Genomic DNA, 26033 nt, shown 5'->3' on the forward strand with positions numbered 1-26033 from the left:
ATTGTTTTCAAATATTGAAAATATGAACGACGTTCATATTCCGAGCAAAATTAAAATTCATTTTAGCTACACATTAAATGTCTTACACCCGCTTTTACACACACACACACGCACACAAAAATTTTGAATCACATCTAATTAATTCTCACTTGATATAATAAGCCTGTTTTTATTCCTGCACTAGAATTTTCTTGCTTCTGCCAAATATTAAACGTATATCTATTTCACTTTAAGTTCTAAAAGTGTATACTAGTTTCAGCTATAGAAAACGGACCTGCGATTTTATTAGGTTTTTTGTTATATAGAAGCAAATCAAAAGAGTAATGTCAATTTTGCTCATGATTTCGCCTATCTGCAACTCTCATTCTTCTGTTCATTAATTCAATATTCAAGAAAGTTGGTCAAAATTTTGATAGTCTATTTCCAGTATGATTCCCTATCCTGAAATTAATATCTCCCTGAACCTAATTATGTTTCATCTCGATTTTTGCGGAGGTCTCTTTGCGAGAATAATCGCCAAATATCAATCGTAAGTTTCTTTCAACATCTCATATATGAAGGCGTAAACCGATCTACAATAGATGTTATGAGCCTTTAACCTTTTACTCTAAATTTTGAAGTATAAAATATTCTTAAAGTACTTACATTAAAAAATTGATATTTTTATCATTATTTTATAATACATTTCCATGTATTTCTATTAGAGTACACATTTAAAAAATATTACTTCTTACTGAAGTAACTTTTGATCCAGATGGTAAACTGTCTCTAATTGTTTTATATTACTTTTAAATAAAATTAGAGAGAGAGAGAGAGAGAGAGAGAGAGAGAGAGAGAGAACAATGTATATTTTTTCAAGTAATAAGAATTACTCACGTACGTGCCATAAGCCTGGATCTACAATAGATTTTCCAGTCTTAGGCTACGTTCCAAAACGTCCTCTCCGAGGAAAATTTTACTCAAAATATATAGTACACGTAACATATATTATAGTAAAATTTTCCTCGAAGGACGTATTGGAATGTAGCCTTAAGCTATAAGAAATTGATGAACCATAGTCAATTATTCTCCTCGCATTTGATTGTAATTGATCAATTTCTTACGGCTTAAGGCTTAAAACACCTATTGTAGATCCGGAGTGAAGAAACAAGGGCTAGGACGATAGGGCATCCCTTGAGGCGCGCCGCGCTCGCGGCGCTTCGCGTCCGACTTCGTATTTGCGCGGCAACGCGCGTCGCCGCCGCGATCAGTTAGAGTCAGCTGTCAGACAGTCAGCAGCCGTCCGCCGCGCGGTATAGATCGTTAGCCGTTGTTTCGCGCACGGAGCGTACAACGAGTGCGTGACACCCACCTCCGTGCGTCCGTCCGTCCGTCTATCCATTCGCGGCGCCGTGGTTTGTGTCGTTTCCTCGACACTCTCTGTCTTGCCCTCGGGTGTCTTCTCGCCGCTCCGGTTTTTTGCGAACGATCCTCCGCCGAGCGAACGCGCGCGCGCTCTTTTTTACCGTCAATTTGTACGAATCGCGGGCGAATCGATAGCGCGAACGATAATCGTTTTTGTACGCGTAGCGAGTCTGTGTTTCGCGAGAAGCGATCGACCTCCCGGTCGCAGTTTTCCTTCGGGAACGAGAACGCATTTGTCGACGCCATAGCGTGAGCTTGACGTTTTCAAGGTACGTATAATATGTCTATGTATATTGTGATATGTAACAGTTTCATATAAAAAGAGAATGAAAACAAGAGAGGGAAAGGGGGGGAGGAAGATGGACGTGATCGACGCGTGCACGCGCGCGAGTTCAAATTCCGCGTAACGGTCGTAAGTGTCAGTTTGAAGTTGAAGTGGATTGAGCCGTAATGACGTCCACGGTGGGAGCGCGAAAGGTGCAAGTGATATGAACGTGGCCGCAAATCGCGCGGAGGGGGGACAAGTTCAGTTCGTTCACGCGACGCGCGACAATGACGACACGTGCTTCTTTTCTTTCCAACTTGCAAATTTTCCAGCGCCCCTCGTGAAGAATCGACATGAAATTTTTCGAAATTGATGCGAAATTTTTGATCGAGTCAAGGTAGAGACTCCGATCAAACTTCGATTAATCGATATATAAATCGTTTTTCATTTACAAAACTCAGGTAATTCTCATTTGTGACGCCATTATTCATTGTCAGTTGAATGCACGTTCCTTTTCTTTCTGACAAGTGAGAATCAAATGAATTTTTTATTACTTATAGTCGGCACTAGCTCGTGTGTTTTATTGAATTTTGTTTACATACTCTCTAAATTTTTTGGCGTGAATCTCACTTCAAAAGAGTGAAATCTCATTTCAAAGAGTGAAAATATTGCCACTCTTATTTAACAAGAGTGGCAGTATTTTCATTCTTTGGGAATAAGATTTTAAACGAGAGTGATCTATTCACGTTGCTTGCACTTTTGGCACTCGACATCTTTGCTTTTTCTCTTTTCAAGGCAAAGTATGTATCTACATCATTTTAAGTGTAAAAAATTTTAAATATTTGGGAATTTCATACAATGCGAACGGAACTAATATTTTCACTCTTGGAGATTTCACTCCAAAAAATTTAGAGAGTAACTTCAGACTCAGTATCACTTGTGTGAAAATAGAAAATAATCATAGTTAACTTGATTGACACCTGTGCTATTTTGCGATAGAATTATTAACTTTTGCGGTATTTTTAACGCATTAAAAAGAACATAAATTCATGGCTAACAAGTTAAGTTTTAGTTAGAAATGTGATGAAATCTGCTTTCAGCGATTCTGCAATTGAATCAATCGCCGATTAGGTTAGTCGGAGTTGCCTGCAATGGCGTCTCTCGCTTTTGGAGTTTCTAGAGTCGTTAGTACTTTAAATCGCACTTTCTTGGACCCCTTACGTTTGATATATAACGGAATATATCCGAAAAGATCGAAAAATGAAGAAAAGAAGAAAGAAAATGAATGCGGAAATGAAGCGAAATCTTGTTAGTATGAATTACGAAATGTTGCTAATTTAGCTCGCGTCGACCAATTTCCGTCCAATCGAGCATCAGCAACTCAGGCACACTTTTTGCCGCATTACGATATTATGATATATATTTTTGCGTGTCCGCGATGTCACGAAAGAATCTGAGCTAGCTAGCGAGAGCTCTGCGTGCGCTTCCTGTTCGACGTTGTTGAATGCCGGAGTAAACAATAATCGATTGTAGAAAAACTCGTATACAGTCTACGTTTTATAAATCTATGTAAATATCTGACGGACAAAAAAGTCTAATTTTAATTATTGCAAGATTTTTTAATTATTTTTTTATTACCTCACTTTTTGTTAATTCATGGAAAGAACGATTTTGCTGAAGTATAAAAATTTAGCTACATACAAATCTGAAAATAATTTTGTTGAACCACTCAAATAGTTACGTAGAAATCCCAAGCATGATGAGTAAAAAGTTTTGATATTCTAGCAATCTATTTGAGCATCCCACATAATTATTTTGATGGTTCAAAAAAATTATTTTCAGATCTATATCTAGCTTAATTTTTTCATTCTTCAATAAATTCTTTTCGTGTTTATTTGTTGTACGGTAATTTTTTTAAATAATTGACTGCAGAATAAAGAATCTCTAGAGGTTTTGAATGAAATATCTTTATGAATATTGTACGTGTCAATTTGAATGAATGAATAATTAAGAGTACATCATACTTTATATTAGGTGTTAAACTTAATTCCTGCCGTTTTTCGTTTCCAAAATTGATTTGTTTCGAAGGGGAATACCTTAATCAAAGTATTATTAATAAAGTATTACTAATTAGTAACAAAGTAGAAGGGAAATTACTTTGATTAAGGTATTCATTCATCTTCCCTTCGAAACAAATCAATTTTGGAGATGAAAAACGGAAGGAATTAAGTTTAACACCTAATATCTTAAAGTTAGAAGGTGAATTCTTGCCAACGAAAGGCGTGAAATGACGGAGGAAAAAAACAGATCGAATGAGTAATCGTGTTGAGAACATTATTTATAAATTCTCTTTTTTTCGCTTGTGCACAAATTTGTTTGCGAATTGCAGTGTTAATCTTGTCGGAAGCGAAATTTTATGATTTCCAGAATAGAAAAAAGAAGGTTTTTAATAAACTCGTAATCGAGCTGTTGTTAATGCCTCATTAAAATAAAAAAATGTAACATGTAAAAAATAAATGAAAATGAACGATCGTCAGCGTGATTCCAACGGGATCGACAAGTTCTATAAATAGCAATATCTCGATTATACATCAAGCAACTTCTCAACAACCAGATCGTATGTCCCATTCTGCCAATTTAAAACTAGTGACACGCACAACTCGTAGTGCATCCCTGGGAATCATCTGAGATCCAATCACACTCTTTTAATCTTTTAAAGTGAATCTTATTCTGAAGAGTAAAATAAATCTCTTAAAGATTGAAAATTGAACCACTCATTTTCAAGACTGGCTAAATTTGTACTCTTTAGAGTGAGACCACTTCAAAGAATTTAGAGAGGCACAGAAATCCGAATGTGCGAGAGAGTTGCACTTCGTTACAAAGTTTTCTCGTCTTTTAGATATTTCCTTTTCGCGAAATTGTTACGCTACGTTCATTAAACTGATCGATAAAGACCGTTGCTCCCGAATTGAAGATAAGATGACGTTTCTCGACGAGACACTGACTCATTGCGTATTCACTGACGCGGATTGCTCTTCCCACTCGTAAATTTGCAAATCACGTGCGTGTCGTAAACGTCAGGCCGAAGGTCGAGAGGATATCAAGTGTTGCAGTTTCAACTTATCGTGCCCGGAACATATAGATTATTATGTGACGCATTCGACTTATCGACACTTATATCAAGAAGAGACTACCGGTACCGACTTTTTTTCACGTAAAACTTTAATAACGTCGACAATAACAAAGTACTCTTGTTTACTTCTTTTAATAAGGACTCATTTGCCCTTTCTCATAACTAGATGCAAATCAGATCGATTGGATAAATACGCGACTCGATGTCTGCGATCTAAAGATTAGAACTCTTTATGAATATCACGCTGACGATCGTTCATTTCTATTCATTTTTTTACATACTACATTTTTTTATTTTAATGAGGCAATAACAACAGTTTTACTAATTTGTTATTTTTGCGTTATCTTCGTTTCTTGTGTATGTTATATGATTATCTTGTTTTATTATTTGCTCGAGTAACAAGATGATGTTTTTACTTCTTATTGATGTTGAAGTCGTCATTAAGATGTTATTTAACGTCATCTTGCTCCTTGAATTAATTGTGTATGTACGTAACAAATTATTATGACTAATTATTATTATTATTATTATTCTCTTTTGCAGTGATGCTGGTTGTTTGGCAAGGAGCTCGCCGTTGCCTGAGTTGCAGCGGGCAGCGCACTAATCAGGGTCACCAATTCCATCAAAAGTCGCACCATCGTCGCGAGCCGATCAGCGAGAAGCTCGACCGGTATCATCTCGTTAGATCCAGGTAAATGAGCTGGTTGTTACCGAGCTTTGTTTCCTTATTATCATTATTTTTCGTTATATAATCAGTATTATCTGTTATTCTCTTCGCAGAAAGATTTTCTGATAAGAAAACGAAAAATATTCTTGATCTTATCGTAACGCAGTATAAAAATAAAACGATATTAAGAATAGATCAATGTAATTCTCCTTCCTTGAATTGTATAAGATTGACTTATTATCTTGAGACAAGAATAGAAATATTGAAAATACATAAATTTAAGTTTATATATAAATCTTTTCCCAATGTTATAATGCATGATGCTTGTGCCATAATATTTAGTACCAAATTGATGTCCAAGATTATTCTATTCCAGATTTAAGAATCTTTTTTTTTTAAGAGTAGAATATTTCACTGTTAACAATAAATATGATGTCCCTATCAGTTTTATTTTATGATGGATTGAAGAGTAATATATATATTGTATCCGGAAATCTTTTCTATGGTGCAACTATACTCGATGAAAAAATTGCGTAATAAATCCTCGAATAATCTAAACAATCCTAGACTATTGTAATATTACATGATAAAATAATTGAAGTAGTTCTGCTGATTACACATCAGTGCATGTGAGGACTTTAATGTAATTTAATTTAATTTTATTATAAATGATTTTTAATCTTTCTATAAAAATAAAAATTTCTAATTTATGGCACGTTTTTCCGCACCCTAGACTCTTATTGATCTCGAATTGAAATTATAAAAATATTTTTGTTCTTTTGTAAAAAAATTAATTAATACACAAAATAATATATGCAAAGCTACTATGTTTTATTGAAGAATAATTAGGGTGGGACAATAAAAAATATAATTATATTATTAGCATAAGATTTTATTGAATGCGTATATTTATTAATTTAAACAGACATCCGAAAGATTATTAGCAATAAAGTCGAGACGGATGTAACGGTTCATTATCCTACCGTCTGCAATCGAACCGCGTAATTGATTGAGCTAATCACGTTCGGTTGAATTTTATACATGCACCAATGTGCATGTATGCGTGTAAGCTCATGCATATGTGTATGCTGATGTACGCGCCTTGTCGCCGGACTCGAATGAGACGAAGTAATTCTCCGATGACCCGACCGTTTAATCGCAGGACATTTACGAGAGGAAAATTTTCCAACGACTCGATCCGAACGACAATTCGAAACACACCCATGGCGTATTTCATGTATTTCTCAGAAATCATCTCACGAGATTCTATCCCGCCGCGCCGAGATATCTGAGTCACCGGCTACATCCGTCGTAATATATGCGTAAAATAAAAATACCGACGAATAATCGGAAAAATTGCACCTGAGAGAGCGCTAAGATTTACTTGCGGGAAATACAACGAAGAATATTAATCATCTAAAAATCGATTGTTCAGTCATCGTTATCAATTTTTAATTCAAGTACAGCGTAATCTTTTAAGAATCACTGAATCCAGAGAAAGTAATGTTATAGCTACCATTTTTTCGGAATTCTTTTTTAATTTTATGCAATTGTTTGTATTATAGTTAAGATAAATATTACTCTTTTTTCCTCGTAAAAATGTTATACTAGCGAGTGAATAATTGGAAAATTTGTACTTGAAAGAGTATAATAAGATTCGCTTGCGGGAAATACGAAAGTTGTAAAAAAAAAACAGTCGTCGAAAAAAATCCCTTTTTTAATTAATTCCCGCCGTCAATAATTTTCGAAGTATAGCGGAATTTTTTAGGAATCACTGAATTCGTGAGGAAGTAATATTATAGTTATCATTGTTTCAGAATTCTTTTGTAATTTGACGTAATTGCCGTACAGTTGATATGAACGTCACTTTTTTCTTTCTCGTAAAAAAAATGTCAGGAAATGCACGCAGATCTGTCGTGTCGCATCGGATTTAATGTGTCATAGTCAATATATGTTTTTACAGTCGACGGCCTTACGATAAAGAAGTGAGTAACACTTAACGTATCAGACACGTGCATAAATGGGGCATTCACGCCGCAGCCACGTGTCGCGTGACATACCGCTATGTGAGCAGATTCTACCTCGGATGCGTGCATTTCCTTTAAAAAAACACATCGTGTGAACGAATTGTGTGACAATTTTCACCTGATTCGACTGCTCGAGCTTCCCATAATCGAGGCACGTAGCGCAGTACGTGTCTCGTGTGGTGTCTCGATCTCTATTATTAGCTTACTGTCGCGTCATATAAATTACATAATATTAATGTTAACACGTTGCGAAATGTTATGTTTAAGTTTATTTCGTGACTGATGTTTCAAACTAAAGAACCGGGGAAGGATTGTTAAAAATAAAGATGGAAACGGTATTTATAGCCGATATTGCCCATTTCGTCATTCGTTTATCATCACCATTATACACCAATTAACGAGTCGGTATCCAGCGTTAACGTCACGCTTGATTGACGCTTCTGCGATAATAATTTGAACACGAAATACGAAGGTAAAAATTCGAGAAGTCGAACAGTGCACTCGCATAGACCCGATGCTAGATCTAGAACGCACTGAAAGAAATGATTGGCTGAATATGGCGTAGCATTTTTAATTAGTTGCAGCATCCAATTAAAAATGTTATGCCATATTTTATCATTTAATTTGCTGCAGCAGCCAATCTTTTCTTTCGCATTAATTGCAGTAATTCATCGCCAATGAAACTTCGAGCTCGATTAATTAATTTCTTCTCATTAGGCAAGTCGCGAGTGCGTTAATGTACATAACGCGACACGTATACATAACACAGCAGCGTTAATAATGCGTGTTTTGCGACGGATCTACGTCGGAGGCAACTTCGATTGTCGAAGTGAGAAATATTTGCAGTCACGTGACAATTGCCGACGAGTACGCCGGCGATTATAAAGCACTTATAAGGCGATTGACGTTCCCAGTGGGTTAGTTTACGATCGAACGTCGACGCGCCGATATCTTTTTGTAACTCACACGTGTCGTATTGTCATAACGTATTGTGCGCTATATTCGAATTAAATTTCACACGTCTACCAGTTTCTTTGCATTTCTTCGCCATCTCGTTGACATGCCTTCGTTATCGTACACCAAAACCGTAGCCGATTCTCGGGAAATTGCATTTGTCACGTTCGAGATAAAGAGAGAAATATCAAACGAAAAATAATTCAAGGTAGTGAAATTTTTATGTTGAAAATATAAAGCACAATAGAGAATCACGCTTTCTTCCGAGTAACTTGTAGAACTATTGTTATACTGATTTATCGTTAGTGGATAGAAAATCTGCGAGAACGAAGTTTAACTTTTTCCGGTGCGCGAAATTCAAGGACTAGGTGTTTTTGTGTAAAAGTTGAGTGTGTGAACTTTACATTGTACGATTTTAAACTAGTCAAATTGAGCTATATTGTAAAGAAAGTTCATTTGCAGCTGCACATCTGTTTTCTTTTGTGCGTCAAGGTTGGGGACAAAGCGGAAAGAATCCAAGTTTACGGTACGTACAAGGTTTTCTCAAGTAGTCGATCGATTGATTGACAGATAGCGATTTATTTATCGAAAGTCTCTAGGCGACTTAATTGTATTTCGCGGTATACTGCATTTCCGCTACGGATACTCGAATTACTTCCGGTACACTTTTTAATTCTTAATTATTAGTACGCTTATCGTTTTTTAACTCTATTGAATAAATCCTTTAAAAATATGATTTTGTGACCATTATTAGCAAGCAGAGATATTTTTAAAACATTCCTTGCACAAATAGAATTAGGATGCAATTTTATGCGATCATTCGCAAAAGCTGCCGCTGCCATCTTTAATCAATTTTTTTTTGTTCGAAAATTGAAACGTTGAGGATCATTGCGATTTTCGTTGACATACCTTCAACATAATTGATTTAAAATAACTATGTACAAAACGCAAAAGCAAGAATCGTCGATAAAATATAATAAAAAATAAGCAATATTACTGCTTTAAGATGAAAACTCTATTTCTTTAATAATTTATGTTAACAAAACTTGAATTATTGCGTGAAATATGAGATAAATATGAAATCGTGTATATTTGTATTTACTCTCGTATTTACTGCAATATTTTTTATATGAATCTGGAATTTATAATGATTGCAGTAGAGCGCACATGGTATCTCTATGGTTAACCGCATTGCAATATGAAGATAGTTTTCTCGTGAATAGGGCTATCATATTTGAATTACAAGAAGAGAGTACATATGTATACTTAAAAAAAAAAAGATAATTCAGGGGCGGAAGCAGAGGGTATAATTTTTTATACATTAAATGTAGGTATTTAATAAAATAAAATTTTGAAAATATAATTTTTATTAACAATTTTTATTAATATAATTTTATAAATATAAAATTTTAATTAATGACCAAAAGTTTTACGATCTTAAAAAGAATAAATGTATTCTTAAAAGAGTATAGCTGATAATCCTATTCGCGAAGTTAATTTAAATAAGTAGGTACTAATATAATATGCAAATCGACAAGTTGGCTAATAACTTCGGGCGCGACTCGAACTGCACAATGGCTCTTTAATGAGATATTTGAGTTCATGTGATTTTTTGCTGATATAAGAGATTGTCACCCTAACCAGACGTAAATAATACGAAGATTTCGAATCTGGCGCAAAAATAGCCAAAGGTTGAAAGTCCCCTCTCTGAATATTTCTTCAGATGCAAATATAAATGAGCACGTGCTCAATAATTTTCGCGTTTCTCCGTCAATCTTCGTCCGACTTCGCGATAATCGCACACTTGACAGCAGTCGACTACACTACTCACATACACCTTGATACATAAAAACCAGTTCATTCCGGGTCGCCGACGTCGCCGTTCAGTATAGACCATGAACGATACCAGAATGCATGAAGTTTTGCTCGTCGAGGACAGAATTAGAGCCAGGAAATTTACTTTGTCTTCTTGTCGATCTTCGCCACGAGATGCTTATCGATTTTACTTTTTTCTGTTTCCTGAAATAGTATATATCTTGAAATAATCAGATCGCTATCTTTTTATTATCAGTACGTTGAACTTACAATAATTTTTTTATTCTTTTTTATTCTTTTGTCTGATTAATTGCGAAAAGTTTTGTATAAGTATATCATAATCTTGCTGTTTTTCTTCTTCTTTCTTCATTGATTTTTTCTTGTGAGGTATAATATTCCTTTTTCTTCTTCCACAATGAAGATTTTACGGAGCGATTTTCCTATCAGTTTATGAATTTTGCGCCTTTAGTCTCTCCTTGAGATTGTGATGCCTTATACTTATTAATCCTTCACTGTTAACTGGGATCTTTAAAGACACCATCGATATTTTGATTGTGAACGATTCGGTAGACAAATCTAAATTTGTAAAAAAATAAATGAAGTTATTCGATCTGACTTCTATGATGGTAAACATTCATTGTTAAAGCTTTGATAAATATACCAAAATTGTTTCACTTAAATTAAATAAGCGTTTGTAAATACACTGAACATATCAGTTTAAAAATTCATCGAGACTGATTACTGATTCTACATTTACAAAAGTTCAAGACATCAAAGACATGACCTTATATCCTCATTAGATTTCAACAGACACTTTTGCTTGACCCCAAACTCGAGTTCAATTAACACCTTTTCCTGCAGAGCGTCGTGACGAATACATCCATCTTCCGAGAAAATAAAGAGAGTAGCTAAACTACATCTGGCCGAGAATGAAAGAGACACAGGACAAGGCTGGCAGTGAACGGTGCAGTGCAGTGCCGGAGTCAACTGCGTTTGTTGCTGCCCTTAAAAAACTATTACAGAGTCTCTTTTCCTCATCGAGAGATGGACAGTCACAAATTGAGAATATCTCGATTCAAAGGAGTGCGCGAGGCTATCCTTTTCGAGGTAATACGAGGTTGCTCGTAACGCGAGTGCGAGTCCGTGCCTCGTGACTCGCTTGGCTTGTACGCGAGTTCGGCCCTGGTTCTGTGGTCAGGAGAGGGAAACAGAGACCCCGACTCGTGCGAATACTACTCGCGCGAGCAGTCAACCAGTCACGTACGTAACGCGGCACCATCGTGAGGTCCACGTTTTTCGTATCTTCTTTCATGAGGGGACAAGTTGATTTCGTCAGCGACGCGTGATTGACCTGATCGACTCTCTCATCTGTAATTTCGTACCCTGCGACACGCTTCTTCTCACACGGCAAACGTGACAAACGTCGCGAATAGTGCGCCGATATAGTGTGACCGCGCGCGAATTTCAGTGAATATCCTGCTCTTCCTCTGTCTTACACGCACACACTCTGCTGCTCCGGCCTGCTCCGTTAAAGCAAACGCGAAGGTACGTTCAGTTTTTAGACGATAGAAGAATCGCGTTACATCTCTCTGACGTGCGTTAGCACGTGTCCGAGAGAACTCCGGAAGCTTTCATGATGAGCATTTCTTGGCTTCGTTGTATGCGCGTGTGTATCTATGTATGTATCTACGGAGGTTTATTTCTTTGTGTTACATAATGCTATGCTAAGTAAAACGCATGACAATTAGAGAGTGGAAATTTAGGACCTATGCCTGTGATATGAAATTAAATTTTGAATTGATTAAAGATACTATGGTTCTGTAAGAATAAAATCACATTGGTAAAATAGAAGGGCTACGAGCCTATTTTATTAAAAACGTTTAATATTTGTTGGTGTCGAAATGGTTGTTGTTTTGTTCATAATGATCATTTTTACATTCAAATGTTAAACGTTTTTAACAAATTAAGCTCGTAGCTATTTTATTTTACCATTGTAAATTTTGAATATTAATTTAGAAAAAAATATTTTAGACTTGTACTATAAAAAGTTAAAATGCAGAATGCTAATTGATGGAAAGCATGGTTTTGCACGTGAAATATTCACTAAAATATATAAAAATTTAGTTAGATACAAATCTGAAAATAATTTTGTTTAAACCATTAAAATAATTATGTAGGAAGTTCAAACTGATTGGTGAAACATTAAAACTTTTTGCATTGTCATAAACGTTTAAGCATTCTACAATAATTATTTCGATGGCTTAACAAAATTATATTTTTAGATTTGTATCTACCTAAATTTTTAGAGACCAGTAAAATCGTTCTTTCCATGTAAACTTACCAGAGATAGAAATAATAACAAAAAATAGACAAAAGATTCTTACAAAAATTTCAAATTTTGTATCTAAAAAATAGTATTTTTATTCACTTGTAAAAATTCTTCTATTCTATAATATTGTGAAATTGTGATTCGAACTACGATATCCTCAATATTATGTCACACAAATGGAGAGAAAATATCTTTTGTGTATATTCATATGAATGACCGATTAAATATTAATGCTTATGCTCTTTTTCAAAATGTAACGTGATGTTCTCCGTCATTGCTAAGAATTACTATAAGAACGCGCATATTTTTAGATGCAAATGTTTGCTCTGTGCTTCACTATTAACGTATTTTGCTATAAGAAGTGAAGATCAGAACATATTGTTGCTAAGAGAGATTTTGCATTTTTTATATCGCGATATTATTCTCATGTCGAATTCAATTCGCATTTCGTTCGCGTGTCCGCGTCGAAGGACGATATATCATTGTCACTTAGTGTCCTTTTGAATACTATTGATGACGCTTCTCGGAAGCGTCAATTCGAAGGTTCTAATTTGCATTCGTCGCGACAGTGTAGAAAACGGTAAATTATTTTAATTAAACTTAAAACATTCTCAACGCGCGGCATCGCAAAACACTCGATCTTACATTTATCGGCAGATCAAAATCTTAAATTGAATTTTCTGTTATCATCTTATTAGATAAATTAGCGTTTAATATTAAATCACGACTGCGCAAGCGGAATATTACTTATTCTTTGTAGCGTAAATCCAGTGATATAATAGTAATAGTTTGAATTAGGCGTAAATCAATTTGCGACATATTCAAACAATGCTAATGATGCCACTAGCCGTGAAACGCAATACGAATCAAATAGTTGTGCAATCGGAATTAGCGGGTCTCAAGCAATTTTACACGTTATTTCTTTAATATATATATTCTTTTTAATTCGTGTAACTAAACAAAATTTGTGAGCAGCAGCCATTCGAACAATTTAAAAAACTTTTTGTAACAGAGATGTTGAAAAGTAACCTTGAATTTTTTAAAAGCCTAGAGGTAAACAAACTTGGGCTGGACGAAGGGAGTAATACGCATGGAAAATTAATATTATGATTTCAGATAATAAATGAACATCTGGATGACATTTATAAATTATAGAATATTCGCTCCACGTTGACGACATGAGACACTCCCAGTCTCATTACTCTAATTCTTTGCATCATGGTACCTTTCATTCTCTTCGTTGCTTATAATTATCTCTGCCACGTTATTCGTTGATCTCTTTCTCCGTAGCGAATGTGAATAAGTATTAGGTGTTAAACTTAATTCCTGCCGTTTTTCGTCTCCAAAATTGATTTGTTTCGAAGGGAAATACCTTAATCAAAGTATTATCAATAAAGTATTATTAATTAGTAATAAAGTAGAAAATGGGGGAAATTACTTTGATTAAGGTATTCATTCATCTTCCCTTCGAAACAAATCAATTTTGGAGACGAAAAACGGCAGGAATTAATAGCTACGCAGCTGAAATTAACATGGGTCCTCGCGAACGAAGAGCACGCATTTTGTGTGTCACATTGACACCGTGCCAGAATTGATGTCGACCTGCCTAAGTAAGTTACAGGGCCACGCGAACGATATTATTAGATAGGTTAGTGCGAAGCACACGTATTTCCTAACATATCACCGACGAGAATCGCGCATAGTAATATCATTTCATGGTCAGATAGAGAGAGAAAGAGATCATTTCTCGCTTTCATTTCGCATACTTGAATTTCGTTTAATAGTAGTAAATAAACACCCATAGAGTTTTTTAAATATCCGTGGACGATCCTTTTTCACGTAACATGTCGACGTCTCTTATTTTTAGTTTTTGTTTAGATCGCAGATATAAAGTATGCAGCAGCCGCATAAGCGCTGCGTCAGCGGGAATGGATGTTGTTTCGTCTGCAGCGAATGCAAAAGCGCAGTCGCCGATTGCGGTTGGGTAATTCTTAAATAACTTCTACTTATGTCAGTTACGAATAAATTTCACTCCGCAAGACGCTTCCGATGTGTTTTTCATTAATTATCACGTTTCTCTTCTGGATAAGTGGGAAGTAAATTAATACCTGGAATTTCCGTTCTACGCGATGATTTGATTTTTTTTTAGAGAGGTCATTTACGTGGAAAGAGAAGAGGGTTTCCTTAAAATTATATTTAACCTTCGTAAATTGAGCAATTTCATAATTCTCAGAACGAGCGTCTGGAATAGAACAATCAAACAATATTTAGCTAATTTAATAATTCGAAAGAAATCATAACTTTCAATATTTTGAATTGGAAGTGAGAACATTAACGTGTAAAAATTACCTAGAAAAATGTACAAATTAAAACGGGCACAATTTGTTTGTGATATATATTTTATTATGTGATAGCGATAGTTACATTGCTGGAAAGTATTTATTGATAGCATAGAAGATCAAACTTCCGGCCTTTCTAGATTGGCGACAATCTCGTTTCGAGGTATAGTCTCCCATTTCCAGTTTCAAAGAATTCGTTCGCGAACGACAACGCAATTTTGCGAGGAAGTTCCATCATCCGGTAGTACACACCTCCGATTGTAAAACGTTGCGTCATGACGTGACGTACTTTTAGTTATCACGCCAATATTGACGGAGCGTACATGTGCCGTCACGACTCGTTTTGATGAACACGCGTGATTTATTGTCGTCATGCGCGTCTTGCTCAAAGTTTGTTCGACTGGCGTAATTATCGGTACAACGTGGAATCTCTCGCGGTTGGTCGCGATAGCGCTGGAGAGAAAGCCAACGATGCGAGGTATAAGGTGCAAGACGAGCCTTCACTTTAGGTAGCTGCGATTCGTCGGTTCGGTAGGCGTTGGTAGCGAGACTGCTCGCGATTGGCGACGAGCCGGTTGGATGAGAGGCTCGTCTCGAGCGGTTCTCATCCTGAGATTTGTGACGAGTCCGACTGGACTGCTTGATCCGGTGTTAAAAGTGAGGATATGACAAACTCTAATTATTATAAACATGGTCTTATTTTCACAGTTGCTCTGTGTCTGCTGTGTGTAATAAAAGAAAAGAGTTCGAAATAATTTTTTGACAATTTTATTGGATATAATTTGAATCCAAAGATTAAATTTATTTTGAAATATTTTAAGAATTTCATTGTTATTATAATTTTAGTCTCTATAGATTAATTGATTTAATATATTCTTGCTTAATAATTGCTACATTTTTTTGCCTTAGTAAAAGGCAAAAATATATCGATGGATTGAAGGCCGCCAAGTATGAATTAATACGAGAGAATGTAAAGATTATTGAATTCAAAATAGACGATAAAGCAGTGGGCCAAAATGATTTTGATAAAATCGACCGGTGTGCAACGGCCTTTAGCGCGTCCAAAGCAATTTACTATCGGAGATCGCCTTCACTAACATCAACTCGCTCGATTACCTCGCGTCATTGGAGACAATGATATTCCCGGTACGATTGTCGCGCAGGAAGAGAATCCCCGCTGAAACTGCGACAGTTATCCAATTATTTACGGAAATTCGAACCGCGTCACGGAAGACATGTATTTTCATTTGATGCAAATGAATCGTTTAGTGACGTGACAATTAATTATTCGCAAACGACGATTCGCAATAATTTCCAGATCACAGTCTACTTTTTTTTTAATTAAATAAATTCTGATTTTCCTAATTTATTATTAAGTGAATTTAAGATTATATATCAAAATAACTGGAAATGGAAATTTATACTTTCCGTATAAAAATAAATTATATATATATATATATGTACTTCCTTTTACTACCCATCCTTTGCGCTAGTAAAAAGAATAAGAAAAAACGCAACGTATTGTGAAAATTGAGTCATAAACAGACAATGGAGAAAAATAACGATACAATTTTATAATTTAAATGAAAATTTTTTAACTTTATCTTAATTATTTTTTAAAAACATGTCTACTTATAAAAATAATTTTTTATTCTGGTTCTAAATTGATATTAAACTTTTTGTATTACTTTCAAATACAATATAGGAAAATTTGTAATTTTTTCATTTTTTGTTAAAAAATGCATAATACATTCTTGAATAATGATTAATAAATACCTCGGAAATTTATAGTTTTCCGAAAGCTTTTACTTCTCTTAATTTTTAATTGTCATGTCAAGCGCTGAAAATAAATCTCGATCTGTTTCCAAAACCGATCTCAGTTTGAAGAATCTATTATTAGACGATTGCTGAAAGAGATTGACGTTGGCGGCTAATTTAACAGTTACACTTTTGATGACATTATTTAACGAACCGGTAGGTCTCGATTGCCGTAACAATTGGAGCAATATACGTGACTTTGACCGATTTATCAATAAAGCGTCCCGGAATGAGTAACACGCGAACCGACGAATCAACCTGCTTGCACTTGATGACTTGATGACTCGCAACGTCACAGCAAGAAAGCCGCTGATTGGATAGATTGGCTGTCGGTCGAGGGGCTCGTCCAACTGGTTCTCAACCCGTTTGTTCAGACTTTGTAGCTTTCAGTTTGCAATTTGTAGACCGAGTCGTAACAGATGTTCTAACGTTATCTTAGAAATTCAGAATGAGTACAAGTAATCGTGATGCCGTTTCTACGATTAAATTTTAATTACTTACATCATCGGTTTTCACAAACGTCGCACTATATCGATATATGCGTAAATGATGTAATAGTCGGATGTACACATCTTATGGACTTTGGCCGCATATTAATGAGATTAGCAAGAGGTTTAGTCATTCACAGCTGTTTGTCATCTGATCAACATTATTATTATTTTTACCTTTGTCAGTTTACTTATTTTTCACGCAATCTGTTACAAAATAAGTCGTACCAATATAAGGAAAATAAATTTGGTGATATGACTAATAAGACAGTCAAAGGTGTTTAAAGAGATAGAAGATTATGATATAACGTGAGGACTTTGAAAGCGCAATGTGAAGTAGCACGAAGATTTACGATCGATCAAACAGAAAGTAGTGCTACTTTTACCTTTGTTAGCGACCTGTGTACCAATATCTGCTTTGGTATTATAGCGTTTCTATCGCTGCAGTTTCATCGATCAGAATCGCGGGAAGACTTTGTGGCATCTACAAATTAGCGCGTAGTTATTAACATTGTACGTATGTGTACCTACATCAAGTTTCGTAATTATCTCGTTGGGAAATATCGAGGACACAAGTGATTATAGAAGCTACAAAAGTTTTCAGGAATAACAAAGTTGCTATGACTGTAAGAATCTTATATCTTATCTTGAGAGAAAGAGAGATATACTAACAAAACGTAAAATGTATTTATTCATCTTATTCCGTAGTTTATTAGAGAAAATTCCTCGCAACAAGATTAGAAATTTATTCGATATTAGTTAATTATGTTACGTGAACAATTACGATTATTTAATATTTTATGAAACAGCACAGTGCAGCTTGTAACTAATTAATTTTGCTGCTTTGTAATTATAATTCTTCGCTCGAGTTGACTTGCAATTCTCGTCAAACGTATAACAACGTATGCACCTGCTATTTGTTTATGGATAATTAATCCGGATGACTTTAAGTCGTTAAAAATGATTCGCTCGAACTTTATTTTTAATAAATGTTGCATATACTTATTTCAAGTCTTAAATAACGTCTTAAGATCTTAAGACGACTCTGTAATTGATTTATGACATCTTAAGACTGTATTTAAGACGATCTTAAATATAAAAACCCACTACATGATTACCAGCAATATATTCAAGAATATAAGCCCAGATGCTTCTAATCAGTCTCGGATTTTCAGAGTGACTCACGTCTTCGCAGAATCACTTCGTGAGCGTTTCTTCATCCAGAATCTGAGAATGATTACATGCAAAAATCCGAATATCTGCGAACGATCGATAGTGATCTATCGATTCACTGCGAATCGCATCCTTATGTGATTCCGTATTATTAGGTGTTAAATTTAATTCCTGCCGTTTTTCGTCTCTAAAATTGATTTGTTTCGAAGGGAAGATGAATGAATACCTTAATCAAAATAATTTCCTCCATTTTCTACTTTATTACTAATTAATAGTACTTTATTAATAATACTTTCCCTTCGAAACAAATCAATTTTGGAGACGAAAAACGGCAGGAATTAAGTTTAACATCTAATACATGCGCGATGTTAAATAATTTATAGTTATAAGTGATTCCTGAACAAAAGCCATTATTGAAATTTACTACAACTTTTAAAATGATTTTCTTGAACTTTTCCTAATTTTCGAATCACATACAGACTCATTGGAAGATGTGTTCTTCTTCTGGTAATAAAATCTCAAGATTTAATTGTCTACAAAATATTTTTATTTTTACAAATTTTATAAATTATAATATAATTATACACAAAAAAAATGTAATAAGAATTATAAAAAAGATTTTTTAAAGATATTTTAATTTTTGTACGCTTTTGATTACAAGAAGAAGGATCCCTCGATCCTGAAATCTCTAAATTCGATCAGAATTTTTTTCACATGATGTCTCACGTTCGTAATTAATCGTTATTGTCGGAGGTGAAGGGTTAGTATCGTCTATCGCCTACGATCGCGAAATCAATGTTAATTGAGCTTGCGCTGATATACCGATTCACTCGTCAATTTCGCCTTGAAGATCGCTCGCGTCTCTCACGCGATTGGCGAATATATTCGTTGACGTCACGCGGCACAATGAAATAATTGCAGACCGGCGTATTCTCTCTCTATTGTGTTCTTTATTATTTTATCTCTCCCCTGCAATTGGTCGAGGCTGATTGGTTCATCGTGTTTGCGGACAGAGATAAAAATTTTCCATGACATATATTTCGCAAATATCGTTTTGCAAATGCCGTTTTGCGAAAAGTCCTTTTTTGTAATTTAAAAAAATAGCGAAGCTATGGTTTTTTTGAGATATTTAATTTGCAATAATTATGTAAATGTAGTTGTAAGTGGTGTAGTTATAAAAATTGGCCAATTTTTCAGTCAAATATTTTCCTCTTTTTCGGCTGTGAGAGATTGGTGAATTCTTAAAACCACACCACTTACAACTACATTTACGCAATTGTAGAATAAGCTTAATGCATACATATCGACTATGTGACGTATATATAGTACTAGCACAGAACGTCACAAGACTGTGCTATCGCATATTTTGCTAAATATACTTTGCGTTTTTTCAGACACTAAATGTACTTTTGCGTTTTTTATTCAAACGCGCGAAACAAATTCTAAACGGATAGGATAAAAGTACTAAAAACACGGTTGCTATTTTTGCGCTGCGTACAGACCATTCGAAATTGCACTAAATGCATTGAAATGAGTTTTACGTAAAATATGATACCTACAGTATACATTATTCGCTAAAAATTGTGCGTGGGAGTTTAACGCAGCAACGGTTTATCTTCGTCAAGAGTGTGACAAATGGACGGACAGCCTACACGTGACTGTCGATCATTCACTTTCGAATGACGCGCTCGTTTGCGAATTTTGTGTTGGCCAGAATTCGGAGAATTCTCTATTTTCGCACGAAGGAATATTCTCAGAGGTGCGTTTACGATTAGTCGAAATGTGACCAATCATAATAGAGCTGCATTTTTGTATAACTTGCAATTATTAATGATTAACAATATTCCATACTTACGAAAATTTATCAACGATTTTTGTATTTCATCGAATTAAATTATAGATAATATTTTTCTTTTTCTCTTTAATGCTCTTTTGTTTTATTTCTTTTTGATGATTTTGTAGTCTATGTGTACAAGCAAAATGCTGTATAATTTTTTGCAATTTGTTTACCGTCTTTATACAATTGTGCAAAGATAAAAGTTTGTATGTTGCAACAGGTAATAATTCACATATTTATCTTTTTTTTACCGGCTGATAAACCGTCGTCTGCTTTATCGACGGCATCTTTTATCGCTGGTTTCTTATCCATCGGTGTGCAAATCCTTTTATCGTAAGCTCGTATCAGAAGATGGCAGTACCGTTTCTTCTCATGAATGAAAAATTTGCATCTCGTAGAATTGATTTGCATAGTTATTTGGATCTAAGAAACCCACACCGAGCACGATGCACTGCGGATTCACGCACTTATATCTGTATTAAGGGTCTTATTCTCCAAAAAATTAACATAAGAAAATACTGAAACAAATCTATAATATACGTAACATCTAAGAATAAAGCAATTTTCACTCTCTCGCTTTTAAAGAAATAAATAAAAAAGTTATGTTTTATTTATTTTTCTTTAAAAAATCGAACATCTTTTTATTCTATAAATAAAGAGATGTAAATTGAAAAAGTATAGTGATTTTCAAAATAAAAGCAATTGATGTAATACATAAATTTTATTTAAAAATCTTTCATTTATACGTAATTCTTTCTGTATATTAAATTAGATAAAATATATACATAGAATCAATGTTATATAAAATATTAAATCTTTCATTAATTGCGTGGCAACAATTTTATTAATTGTATTAAAGAGAAACTGTGTCTTTAATTCAATTTCTCGATTTGTTCGTGAGTTTTTATCATTAGCCTTTCATCTGAATGTGACTTACGATACATATTCATTATTCTCAACATTGCGGAATGCATTATTATCACTCAGAATTATGTCAATCTGACGTTGCTTCCAGGGTTCAGTAGAAACACACAATCACATATTACATAATAAATCTCGCGTACGACATTTATTGCAAGACAAGAAAACCGCGAATCCAGTTTCGCCGATGAAATCGATTGAGCAATAAATTAAGATCGTTGCCAACAATAACAGAATACAGTATATTTCCTATGAGAGAATTTAATTACTATAAACCGGTTAGTCTAATCTCGATATCACGAAACATTCATCTTATTCGTTTTCGTGCGCTTTTTCTTGTCGATAAAACAATTCGCATAATTAAAAATCATACATTGCGTAATCGCGATTTGTCCTCCCTCTTTTTTTTTTTATATTTTCCTCCGACAGCCCGACGACGTTGCACTGTATGTACAAAATGAATTCTCACGCTGCCAGTCAGCTAGGAATGATTAATTCGACGACGAGCATCCTTCGGACTTCTCCTCGAAGGCGGATATGTTCGTAAATCCCCGTTGTTTTCCATTGAATCGTTCCTGAATAGTCATATATTATTTCTACGTGATTTAAATGTATTAGCGATCTTTTTAATCGACGTGCATTGCGTCATCGATGAGTACTGGGGAATGCAAATGTAGGCTCAAATCGATGACGTTACGCTTACCTGCGTCTGATGACACCTTCTTCTATCGAGACTCATCCTATATTCGCGTGAGAAAAGAAAAGTCATTTCCATACTAATTGATTGCTTATATTTTTCTAGTTTCCTTACTATATACTTGTTGACACATTTTTATAACGCTATGATCCACGCAAAGGCAAGGAATGGCTGCATTTAGTAGAAAAAACAGCTTTTCAACTGTTGTAAAATATCTTTAATATTATTTAGTCTTGTCCTTAGTTTTTTATTAGATCTACCTAAGTATAATATGAATTAATCTTATCAAAGAATCAGCTGCAAAGGCTATTTTTACTGAACGTAGTCAATCTACCGCTGTATCAGAGAGATTTAACCGACGCGTGCCGTTCATTGACGTTATTTTATCGATCGATTTTCTGATTAGTTTTCCGACTGTACGAGAAATTGATATCGTGTAGGAGCACGCAATCTCCGACGAGGTGCACATGTATTGAGTGATGGCGAGTTGTATTTACGCAGATGCGTATTTGTACTATATAGTCCACGGAAAAAACGGCTACGTTTGCCACGACCAAAAGTCGCCCATCAATACATTTTTTAGTTATAAGAACTATAGTACGATTGTAATAACCATAAGATTGGCATATCTTAACGGTTATGGCTGTAAAGATATGTTCCATCTTACGGTTATCACAATCATATATATTGATGAGCGAAAATTATCATTATTTCCGGTTGTAGCAACCGTAACATTTTTTCTGTATCGTATTGAATAGATGATGACGAGTTTCTGAATTGCTTAATGACAGTATCGTTACGGATTGCGATAATTAAATCCATGACGCCTCATAGCCGTCGCCTACTGTTATTAATAATTATCCGCTGATCAACTCGACCTTTCTCATTGCGAATTAAGTTCGTTTGCAGCAACCTCGTTCCAACTGAATCAAGTCTGAATCAGCCCAAGTCATAAAACATGACATAAACTCAATTTTCGTGAATCCATTTGACTAAGAAAAGTATGCTCGGATTAAATGTTAATTTATATCATAAGCTTGTCAAAAATATTTTCTTCTCGAAAATAGTTTTTTATACACGAAGAGAAAAAATTTGCTATGAACGCTAATCCTATGTCATAACGGCAAGTTTCATTTGCAAATATAGGGATCATAAATTATTTACAGGTGTAATAAATATTTATTCTTTTTTATACACGCTACAAAAATTATTTGCAACAAATGTAAAATATTTGTCAAATATGCAAATTTTTCTATAAACACCAAACAAATTTGACATTTAAATCTCTTTGTGGTCATAGCAAAATCATTTTTCTCCGTGTATTTTTAAATTAAGCTTACATAAAACGAGCGCAGGCCATACATATTTAACGATATTTTAATTATTCTCGTAATAATCTAAGACTAGGGATGATTGATCACTTTGGGAAAAATAGAAAGACAAAACGTAGTTTGCTCCATAATGCTACTCTGCATAGAAACATCCTTTGGATGTGCGACGAAAATAAACAGGAGTTTTACGTAATCCTAGATGTGTATGTGTTAATTGATGAGCGTGATAGATATTATTCATTCTTGTACTTAGTGACACAAGCCTAAATTGTTGCATCGCACACCTGCGATTCTTCGTCAATTTTTTGCAATGGAAACGCACCCGACTTGAGTGTATTAATTTCAATACATTGAATGTAAAAATTAAAGACACGAAATAATAAGTTAATATACATACTTAAAATATTAATCATTTTAATTATTATTGCATCTGATTATAATTATAATTAATACATAGTATAGCCAACTATTTATTGATTATTGATGATTATATATTAATTTATGTAAAAAGAAAGATTACAATTTTTTAATTACTTTAAAATGTATAGAATATTTATTTAAGGATTTTCAACTATAATATAATTTTTTGCATATGAAATTTATGTATAAAAAAAATAGATATGATAGAAATTTATTAATGCTGATTATTCCAGAAAAACTTGGTATAATCTTTGGCATATCAGTTTTATATGTAATAGATATGATAGAAATTTATCAATGCTGATTCTGTCAGAAGTTGGTGGATGAACAAGAGTCTCGACGAAAAAAAAGAAGAGAGGGTTTCCCGGAAAGAGATAAGTACGGGATGCACAACTCGTCACATAAGCATAAACACCGACGATTCTAGCTCATCACATTCAAATATATTTATCATACACGAGAACATCCATTAATCGTCGTCGTTAATTGGTCCATATTAATCGACAAACTTAAACATATCTATACCTATCTCGTGGATATATCTTTGTTAGATTTTTTATAAACTTTATTGCTCTGATATTGAAGAGCTAAGTGTTTCATTTAATTCTTCAGCTTCTTTGATCATAATGGCAAATCTTTCCGCTTGTCTTATTTTCTCTGTACTATGTAAGATATTAGATAGATCTGACAAAGAACAAAGCATTTAACATTCCCATGATCCTACGCTTCCAATAAATTACAAGGTCGTAACTAATTGATGGAAGCTGGTGTATTGCGAGCAAAATTTTGTAATTCATTAGAGCGAAATAAGATTGTTGTTATTATAGGACGGGTATGGAAACATTGAGTCGATCGAGATTCGAATTTGGGATCCTTCGAATCATCTAGTTGTATTTAGCATGCTATTTCATAATAAGATTGCTCCATTATTCTCTCGTAATTATTCTGATCTCCTATTAATATTTAATCGCCTTAAAACCGTAATCGCATTAGCAATTGCCGATTGGATTACGATTGTAATGGCAATTACTTTTCGACCACTCACAATTCGATCGGTAATCGCTACACTGAAAAAAAATTTATTAAATCTTAATACATATTTATTTGAATAGTACTGTAACTGTAAGTAAACATTTTGCTTACAGTAAATAAATATTTATTAAATAAAATTTACTTAATATTTACTTAATAAAAAAAATGATAGTTAAATCAAATTAATGGTTTTTGTATCAAATAAATATGTGTTTACATTTAGTAAATATTTACTTAAAATTATTCAAACAAATATTTATTAAAAATGTAGTTTTTTTTAGTGTAATGTGATTACAGCTTTACTTACAGATTCTTTCCGAAATATCGCATTGGTTTAAATTTAATATATTATTATGAATATTTAATAATTACATGTATTTTAATTATTTTCTGTACGATAAGCTTATCTGGAACAATCTTTAATGTCAAAACTTATCGCGATATCTAAACTAGCAGTTTCTTCGCATATCCAGCGATACTTTATATTCTGTCAACGACGTTTTTCAGTCATGAATCACTGAAAAAACATCGTTTGCAGTAATTGCTGCGACAGATTGATGCGATTCGGAAGCTACAAAGTCTCATCAACTCGCCGTTGCAACAATTTTGCGCGGTATTTTCTTCATATTTTTTTTTTGTAAGACGTAAAGAAATATGTCATTAATGCTGCGTGGGCTAAAGATTCTAATCGCGAAATATAAAGATTAGATGACGAAAAGGCATGAGGATGATTGATTCGAGCAGCGGTGATTTGAGCCTCGTGGCTCCGCGACGATACCCGCCGGCAGAAACTATTGAGCATGGCCTCTTATTGCCATCCAACCCTCCGCGCACCGACCTATTTCCGGCTAAAAATAGCCAATAGAATGATTGTCGTTAAAACGATGTCCACTCGACCGCGGCGTGTCGCGATTAATTGTAAGTGCGAAGGCGCCGTAACGCAATATCTCGTGCCACCTTTGGCTGCCTCCGTGTTCGAATCTTGCGCCTCCTATACCGTTTTGAGTCGTCTCCAAACAAGAGGGAAAAGATTTCAACGATTGGAATTTAATAATCCTCGTAAACGAGAACGATTGAATTGCAATGGAAGTTACAGTGATTTCACCGCTGGTATCTTTTATGTTACGTTCATAAATTTCGCTCAGCTGCTTGAAATCCTTATTTCTTCTGCATTACTCATTCAAGGTGTTGAGGTATAATTTATTATATGACGGCTCGTAAGGTTTGCACCTTGCATTCATAAATAGGAAATTGCTCTCGACAGAGCGATCGCGGATTTCTTTCGTTTTCAAAGCGTAAATTATCTTCGATGTGAATCTAATTTCGCAAATAAATTCGCTCTCGATGCTTAATGTATTTTCTTAGTGATAAGATTAAGACCAG

The 26033-nt window shown here is 34.4% G+C and overlaps 1 protein-coding gene across 2 annotated transcripts in view; it reads left to right on the plus strand.

Moving 5' to 3' along the window:
- Positions 1-1274: 1274 nt before the first annotated feature.
- Positions 1275-26033, plus strand: part of LOC108765070 (uncharacterized) — a 30976-nt gene continuing 6217 nt past the window's right edge. The window contains exons 1-3 of one of the 2 annotated variants that reach the window (XM_018513579.1): positions 2058-2130; positions 5346-5493; positions 8913-9030. In XM_018513579.1, coding sequence (XP_018369081.1) covers positions 5348-5493; positions 8913-9024 — 258 coding nt within the window. In that variant the 5' untranslated portion in view covers positions 2058-2130; positions 5346-5347 and the 3' untranslated portion in view covers positions 9025-9030. Of the gene's footprint in view, positions 1674-2057; positions 2131-5345; positions 5494-8912; positions 9031-26033 lie in introns of those variants that run through there. The other variant, XM_018513580.1, reaches the window with a different exon arrangement.

Source organism: Trachymyrmex cornetzi, unplaced genomic scaffold (genome assembly GCF_001594075.2).
Source record: "Trachymyrmex cornetzi isolate Tcor2-1 unplaced genomic scaffold, Tcor1.1 scaffold47, whole genome shotgun sequence".
Taxonomy (NCBI): domain Eukaryota; kingdom Metazoa; phylum Arthropoda; class Insecta; order Hymenoptera; family Formicidae; genus Trachymyrmex; species Trachymyrmex cornetzi.